Raw genomic sequence first — 9,251 nt, forward strand, 5'->3', positions numbered from 1 at the left:
GTCAATCTTTTTGTTCTATTCAGGACTTTAACTGATTGGATGAGGCTCACCTACCTCATCCAATGTGCTTTATACTCAGCATACCAATTTAAATGCTAATCTCATCCAAAACAACTCACAGAAACAACCAGGATGACGTTTTATCAAGTACCTAGGCACCCCAAGGTCCAATCAAGTTGACACATAAAATTATCACAAGCCGGAGAGAGAGATCCAAGATGGCCAATTACTAGCAGCTCAGGATTGTAGCTCCCAGTGAAAGTGCAGAGAACGAGAGGATGCCACACTTTCAGACGAATATTTGTTGCTCACGGACCAGGAGATTCCCAGCGGAGCCCCACGGGTCGCCAGAGCGACTCTTGTGGCTGGCGTGGTGGTTTAGCCGGCGCCCTGACACAGCGGTTCTTGGTGCAGAGTAAACGGGACTGGGTCCCCTTTTGGTCGACATTTGGAGCTCCGGGAAGGCAGAGTAGCCTATTCAGATGACTGAAAAAGGGACTCAAGAAGGAAGCCAGACCAGAGATTCCTGGGTAGAAAAGCACCATCAATCTTAACGCCGCTGTTGTAGCCGGCGCAGTGGGTTGCTCAGATTCTGGCGCTGGGAATCAACAAGTTGGACGTCCACTCAGAGACCTAATTAGAAAGTCGGTAATTACAAAGATGACAGGTGGATAAATTCACGATGGGAAGAAGCCAGTGTAAAAAGGCTGAGAATACCCAAAATCAGAATGCCTCTCCCTCTACTGGGGATCACAGTTCCTCATCAACAAGGGATCAAGGCCTGATGGAGAGTGAGTGCATTCCAATAACGGAATTAGGCTTCAGAAAGTGGATAATAAGAAACTTCTGCGAGTTAAAGGAACATGTCCTAGCCCAATGTAAAGAAACTAAGAACTTTGAAAAAAGGTTTGACGAAATCCTAAGGAGAATAACAATTTAGAGAGGAATATAAGTGAATTAATGGAACTGAAGAATACAATATGAGAACTCCATGAAATATGCACAGGTTTTAACAGTCGAATTGATCAAGCAGAAGAAAGGATATCAGAGGTCGAAGACCAACTTAATGAAATGAAATGAAACGAGAAGACAAAATTAGAGAAGAAAGAGTAAAAGGAAGGAGCAAAGTCTCCAAGAAATATGGGACTATGTGAAAAGACCTAATTTACGTTTGATAGGTATACCTGAATGTCATGAAGAGAATGAATCCAAGCTGGAAAATATTCTTCAGGATATTATTCAGGAAAACTTTCCTAACCTAGTAGGGCAGGACAATACTCAACTCCAGGTAATACAGAGAACACCACAAAGATACTCCTTAAGTAGAGCAACCCCAAGACACATAATCGTTAGATTCACCAGGGTTGAAATAAAGGAGAAAATTCCAAGGACAGCTAGAGAGAAAGGTCAGGTTACCCATAAGGGGAAGCCTATCAGACTCACAGCAGATCTCTCAGCAGAAACCCTACAAACTAGAAGAGAGTGGGGGTCAATATTCAATATCCTCAAAGAAAAGAATTTTCAATCCAGAATCTCATATCCAGCCAAACTAAGCTTCATAAATGAAGGAAAAATAAAATTTTTCACAAACAAGCAAGCACTCAGAGATTTCATCACCACCAGGCTTGCTTTACAAGAGCTTCTGAAAGAAGCTCTACAAACAGAAAGGAACAACCAGTATCAGTCATCCCAAAAACTTACCAAAAGGTAAAGAGTATCTCCATAATGAAGAATCTACATCAACTAATGGGCAAAATAGCCAGCTAGCATTAAACGACAATATTAAACTCACAAATATCAAGATTAATCCTAAATTTAAATGTATTAAATGCCCCAATCAAAGACACAGACAGGCAAAATGAATAAAAAGTCAAAACCCATCAGTATGCTGTATCTAGATGCATCTCATAAGCAAGGACACACAAAGACTCAAAACAAAGGGTTGGTGGAAGACTTACCAATCAAATGGAGAGGAAAAAAGAAAAAAAAACAGGAGTTGTAACTTTCATCTCTGACAAAATAGACTTTTAACAGTAACAAAGACTAAAAGAAACGAAGGACATTACATAATGGTAAAAGGATCAATGCAACAACAGGAGTCAGTGATCATAAATATATATGCACCCAATAAAGGAGCACCCAGATACATAAGACAAGTTTTTAATGACTGATAAAGAGACTTAGACTCCCACACAATAATAGCAGGAGACTTTGACACCACATTGTTAATATTCGACGGAACAACAAGATAGAAAATTAACAGGGACATCTATGATTTGAACTCAGACCTGGAACAAGCAAACTCAGTGAATATTTATAGAATTCTTCACCCCAGGTCCACAGAACATACATTTTTCTTAGTATCACATTACACCTATTTTGAAAGTCACCACATAATTGAAGTAAAGCATTTGCATAGCATTTCACAGACTAAAATGAAATATTGGTTGGCTGTTTGTTTGTTATTTTCTTCTCTTATTCCTTCCTGTCTCCGCTGTTAAGCACAATTATCAGCAAAAAAGAGGTTTTTAACACCTATTTTTAGATTGCATTCCAGCCTGGGCAATAGAGCAAGACTCCTGTTCTCTCTCCCTCTTTTTCTTTCTTTCAAAAAAAAAAAAATTATCACAAGCCTAAAAGATTCTGTTTGACAGAAAGCAAGGGAGGTATCAAAGATCAAGGAAATCTTATCAGAATGGAACAGAGGGCTAGGCGCAGTGGCTCACGCATGTAATCCCAGCACTTTGGGAGGCCGAGGCAGACAGATCACTTGAAGTCAGGAGTTCCAGACCAGCCTGGCCAACATGGTGAAACCCATTTCTACTAAAAATACAAAAATTAGCCTGGCGTGCTGATGCAGGCTTGTAATCCCAGCTACTTGGGAGGCTGAGGGAGGAGAATCTCTTGAACCTGGGAGGCGGAGGCTGCAATGAGCCAAGATGGTGCCGTGGCACTCCAGCCTGGAAGACAGATGAAGACTGTCTCCAAAAAGAAAAAAAAAAAAAAAAAAAAAGACACAGAGGCAATATAAAAGGGCATCCATTGGCCAAGGATGAGATCATTTGAGCATCAAAAATAATAAATGCAATTAATCGAAGTATGTAACATCTATGAGTCCATTAAGGTATTTTTAAAGAGAAAAAGTCAAAAACTAAAGAAAACAAAATTGTAAAAACCACAACATATGTAGACACCAATGGAAGAAAATAGGGCAGCAACTCTTTACCCTGAAAATTAACTGTCTCCTTTTTCAGTAAGAATAAATAACCCTAGTCAATAATATAAGTTCTTTTATTTTCTCTTTTTTTGGGGGGGGGGTGGGGGTGAGGGCAGGGGAACAGGGTCTCTGTTCTCCAGGCTGGAGTGCAGTGGCAAGATCATAGCTTCACTGCAGCCTTGAACTCCTGGGCTCAAGCGATCCTTCCATCTTGGCCTCCCAAAGTGCTAGAATTATAGGGGTGACACATTACACAGGCCTGAGGTAAAGTTCTTTACAGAGGAATTTTAGGTAATTAAATCTGAAAGGAATAAAAGAATTAGAAAATCAGTTTTCGTTAACTACTAATAAAAGAAAAAATTTTCTTGTGAAACCACAGATGACAGTTTGATGGGAACCTTTACAATGGAGAAACCAGACTGTCTCCCTAAACCCATTGATCAATACTGGCATCACTAAAAGTGAAACAACCAGACCTCATGTGTTCCCTGATGTGACACAATGACAAGGACAGCATCATCTATGGACTAGTCTTGCTAAAAAAAGTTGGACCTCAATCTAATTGTGTCTTTATGGCCAGGTTCTATTTAGAGGAAATATAAAAGACAGGGAAATAAATTAAAGGAACATGACCAAGCAAACACATATATTCAGAATGTGGGCTGCCTGATAAAACTACTGGCTTAGTTTAACAAGCTAAAAACATGAAGTCAAAAAAAATGGTGAAGGAGGGACTGTTTTCAATTAAGAGGGACTTAGACATAACCACCAAATATACTGTATGAACCTTGCTTGGATCTTGGTTAAAATAAACCAACTGTAAAAGCAGATTTTTGACACAATCACAGAAATGTGTTTATGGAATGGGTGAGATAATAGTATTACGGTGCTCCATGTAAGAAACCATCCATATTTTGTTAGATGTACACTTAAGTATGTGGGAGACAGTTGGTATGGTACCTAGGATTTTCTTTCAACTTAAAAAATAATAAGAAGTATAGGAAAAATATACAATCCCTAAGATCTGCCTTCTCATGGTTAAAAAAAATATATATATCTAAGCTTCTGAATTTGGAACACAGAGGGATGGATACCATTTTTTAAATTTGCTTTTGTCATTCTCCACGAAATCCTCCAAAATGTTTAACGTACAGCAGTTACTCAAAAACTACTGACATATCAGACTACCTTTTTTGTATTTATGAGAATTCATTTCTATCATACATCTCAATTCTTATTAGTTCCCTTTTCTACCACGTCAATCCCTTAAAATATTGAGAAATACCTAATACATAAGTGTTGATTTTCTACCACTTAATAATGTGCATGTTAGTTTTGATAAATTTTTTAAGGCATTCTTAAATTTTGTCTTTAGAAATTTATGAAAGGCAACACAATTGTACTTACATGAACAAAACTGGAAGTTAGTAATTACGGATTTCTTATTTATGTTAAAAAAAATCTGAGTGCTTATTCTGTACCAGGCACTATTCCAAGGGCCTTGCATGTATTAATTCATTATTAAAACAATTCTAAGTAGGAGATACTATAATTTTTCCCAATTTTATAGAAAAAGCATAAAAAATAAAAAGTAAAAGCAACTTACTCAAGAGTCCGTAGCTAAGGTACGTAGAATTCAAAGTCAGGCCGGCTCCAGAAACCCAGCTCTTAACCATTACACTGAGCTGAGGCACAATCAGGCGTCCCCTACCTGCTGCTGCTGTTTATCTGCTCATTTCCAGCATTAGCAGCTCACTTTCATTATTTCCAAGGTGCAAAATGAAGAAAAAAAAATAGTAAAACTTACCTTTTGAATGGCTTCTTCCATATCCAACTCAAACTGTTCATTTTGTAATAATCTGAGAAACTGCTTGCGCTCAACACGGTTATCATTTTCATTCTGTACTATTTGATTCCTAATTTGACTGTTCATGTTTTTCAGCGCTTGGACATGCAAGTTTTTGCAGTAGTTTTCATCTACTAATTTCTGATGCCTTTCACTACAGCTCAAATTTCTCCTTTTGGAAGCCTGAGAGAGAAGAAAAAATAAGATGCAGATTTTGATATTCCAAAATATAATTTATAAAAATGTATTGATATAAATCTTAAAGGATACAAAGAGTCTGGCTTCCTTCCTAAATTCAAAGGAGTATATCGAATAAAAAACGTGGTAGGCGAATATGCTGATATATCAAATAGGTAGTGTTATTATTATCTATTTTATAGATGAAACATGAAAAGTAACTTCACCTTAGTTCTGCAGCTAATAAATAGCTGTACTAGGATTAATCGCATCCTACAGACCCAGACCTTTACTACCACCAGGAAATTTCTCCTGTCTTCATTCCACCCACCACCATCACTACCACCACAGGGCCATAAAGTGCTGTTCAGAAGCTGGTCAGGTTTTCCTAATATAAATGTAATAGGTCAACTCGCTGCTATTTATCCATTCGCTTTCTCCTACGCTTTTATTTCTACTTATTTCTTCAGAGGTTCTACTGGGTAGATGTAAAGCTGTATTTAATACGCTATGGGGAAAATGCCAAAAAGGCTGGAAACCCCACCGCGAGCATCCCTTATCTAATAGCACCTGAGGCCTCCGAAAACAAAGACAAGTTCCCCACTTAATGATCAGATTAGGTTCAAATCCTTTTTTCAGAAGCAGACGAGCTCTAACTGTAATTAAATCAACAAATAAACAAGTAGTTTCAAGTCCCCCAACTGGCTCACCATCTTGGCTGACGAAAAATATCCCCTCTCGGGCTCCCGCGGCCACCACCTCCCGCCGCAAAGGCAGCAACTAGCCGCGCCAAGGAACGCAACGCGCTGCGGGCGCCTGGTGTTTACGCGGCGTCCTGGCAACGGCGGAGCAGCGCGCCTTCCGCGCGACCAAAGCTAACCCCGGGAGAGCGCGGCCTCGCATTGGATGCGGTAAGATCCAATCGGCATTGAGCTTCTTGGGACCCGACAGGATGGCTACTTCTATAGGTCTAAATTAGAAAGGCAGAAAGTTCAGATGGTGGCTTGACCCAAGCCCTTTATATTCGGCTACAGGCTAGATTTCCCTCCAGCGGCTAAACTCTGGTTTGAGTGGGTTTGGGAGCCAAGTTGAGGTCTGTGGAAACTATGCACAGAGAAATAAACTACTGTCTAATACATGGAGCCGAAGTTAGTTTCCACGCATGGAGCATCCTGCACGCTAAGTGCCTGTTCAGCCAGGTCTGTGCTAGGGACGATGACTGGTTTCAACCTCAGCAGTGGGAGTCCAGATCGCAGTCCCCTTTGCTGGGTTGTGAGACACTGAGGGTAGCATGACTTTCCAGGAGCCTTCACTTCTGCCCCTCCCAGCCCTTCCAGAACCTGGTGGTAAATTTGGGGGACTAAAATGTGTGAGAGCTACATGAATCTTACTCTGCTATGTGGTCTAGGTACCAACAGAGAGCACGTTACATGATGGCGGGATGGTGGGCTGGTTCATTTCATAGGCAGGTTAGACAGGAATGTCCATTTTAAATGGAAGAGTTTAAGAATGAGAATGTATCAGAGAAATTAGTCCGATGTACTAATTTTAGAAATGATACATTCAGAGAAATCTTGTCGAAAATATTATTATGAGTATTTTTTTTTGAGACAGTCTCACTCTGTCACCCAGAGCAGTGGTGGATCTCGGCTCACTGCAACATCTGCCTCCCCATTTCAAGCAATTCTCTGCCTCAGTCTTCCCAGTAGCTAGGATGACAGGCACACGCCACCATGCCTGGCTAATTTTTGTATTTTTACTAGAGACAGGGTTCGCCATGTTGGTCAGCCTGCTCTCGAACTCCTGACCTCAGGTGATCCGCCCGCCTCAATCTCCCAAAGTGCTGGGATTACAGACATGAGCCACCACGCCCGGCCAACACTAAAATTTTTTTGAAAGGTAATTAGTGGCATAAAGTTGTGTTATTCTGATTTGAATTCCGTCTTCTGTAGCAATATGTCAGCTTAAAGATTAATAACAAATAGGACTTCCAGTTTCAGTGCTGATACATAAAAGCTTGGAAGTCGTCACCCCATCCTTGCAACCAGAAAAAAAAAAAAAAAAAAAAACAGAGCAAACTAAAAATCAGTGACTTATCCTGACTCCATCATATAATTAAAGTTGCTTCTCTCTGTCCTTCAGTCATTTATCACATGGTTGCATATCTATGTTGTCTCCACTATTCTACTCATGGCCATCACTGTCTGAGAGGAAAAGAGAGACGGCATAAACCCGCTCTCTTGGTGTTCTGTGTTAACTGATTGGGGATAGAGCAAAGCAGGCAGCCTGCTATAGATTTCTCTTCTTGGCATATTCATCTCTCCAAAGGGTTGGGCCCTCTATAGAAGGGATAGGAGACAGGTATGGGTTCAGGGTTAAACAGGGTATAACACATTGAACAGAGTGTGGGTTTGAATTTGTTAATTCCTAATAGTGAAATAGTGACATAGCAAAGTATTTCAGCAAACATGTATGTTTTTCCTTGTTTGCTTCTCTAATTGAGAACTTTTGGTTCTGAAAGGAACTTCAGTTGTAATTCGTCATTTCCAGTATACCCTTGGGTATTGTAGAAGGGTTCATGTAATTTAATAGTTGATCTGTCTGAAAAAAGGATTTTGGCCAGAATATTGACCTAAATCCAAGATAAATGTAATCAACTATAACAATGAGCTGATTTTAACCTTTTAAAAAATTAGCCTAACAATTATCACATTTTTAATAGACTTTATACTTTTTTCGAAGCAAAGCGTTAGGATTACAGAAAAATTGACAGAATACAGAGAATTCTCTCTGTTTTCCCTCTCTTCCCCACCACATCCATACAATTTCCCCCATTTTTAGCTTGCACATTAGTGTAGTACATTTGTTACAGCTGATGAACCAATATTAATATTATTAATTAAAATTTGTAGTCTACATTAGGGTTCACTCTTTGTTTTGTATAGGTCTAAGGATTTGTTTTGTTTTGTTTTCTGAGATGGAGTCTGGTTCTGTCACCCAGGCTAGAGTGCAGTGGCAAAATCTTGGCTCACTGCAACCTCCACCTCTGAGGTTCAAGCTATTCTCCTGCCTCAGCCTCCCAAGTAGCTGAGACTACAGGCTGATTTTTGCATTTTTAGTAGAGACAGAGTTTCACCATGTTGGCTAGGCTGGTCTTGAACTCCTGACCTCAAGTGATCCTCCCACCTTGGCATCCCAAAGTGCTGAGATTACAGGCATAAGCCACCACGCCTGGCTGGGTTTTGAGAAATACATCATGTCATGTATCTGGCCAGGAGTGGTGGCTTGTACCTGTAATTCTAGTTATTTAGGGGACTGAGGCAAGAAGATTGCTTGAGGCCAGGAGTTTGAGACATAATGACATGTGTCTATCATTACAGTATCATACAAAAAAGTTTCATTGCCTAAGAATTCCCTGTGTTCTACCTATTTATTTCTCCCTAACTCCCTCCTCCCAAACCCCTGGAAACCACTAATCTTTCTACTGTTTCTAAAGATTAGCCTTTTCCAGAATGTCATATCATTGGAGTCATACAGTATGTAGCCTTTTCAGAACTGCATCTTTCCCTTAGCAATGCTCATTTAAAGGTTCCTGAAAATCCTTTTGTGACTGATAGCTCATTTATTTTTATCACTAAATAACATCCCATTGCATGCCATTATTAAAAAAACAATTATTACATTTAAGTATGATTTCCGGTGGTAAATTATTACTATCATTGATGATACTTCATTGTTAAGGGAGGATTTATGCCTTCCCAACATTAAAAGCAAGTCTTCTGGTCGATTTCCCTGTTGAAAATAGCTTTTTATCTACAGGTCTAGGCTAAAAGGTCTAGAGTACTGAGGGGAAGGAGCTTTTCCTTATAATAAATGAATTATACTGATTAATGTTCCCCAATAGTTACTACATAACAGGGTGAACATAACAGTTACTGATCTGAAATAAAGCATGTTAATAGATGTGCACTGTAACGTGTAACCATACAGTAAAAATTATTTAAAAAATGG

General features: G+C 39.5%; 1 protein-coding gene across 1 annotated transcript in view; it reads right to left on the minus strand.

Annotated features, from left to right (window-relative positions):
- Positions 1-6,114, minus strand: part of MNS1 (meiosis specific nuclear structural 1) — a 34,329-nt gene extending 28,215 nt beyond the window's left edge. The window contains exons 1-2 of the mRNA XM_012443145.2: positions 5,951-6,114; positions 5,025-5,246 (exon numbers count right to left, since the gene is read on the minus strand). Of these exons, the coding sequence (XP_012298568.2) occupies positions 5,025-5,246; positions 5,951-5,953 (225 nt within the window). The 5' untranslated portion in view covers positions 5,954-6,114. The remainder of the gene's footprint in view (positions 1-5,024; positions 5,247-5,950) is intronic.
- Positions 6,115-9,251: the final 3,137 nt, after the last annotated feature.

Source organism: Aotus nancymaae, unplaced genomic scaffold (assembly GCF_030222135.1).
Source record: "Aotus nancymaae isolate 86718 unplaced genomic scaffold, 86718_ANA_hifiasm-v0.15.2.pri h1tg000041l, whole genome shotgun sequence".
NCBI classification, from domain to species: Eukaryota; Metazoa; Chordata; class Mammalia; order Primates; family Aotidae; genus Aotus; species Aotus nancymaae.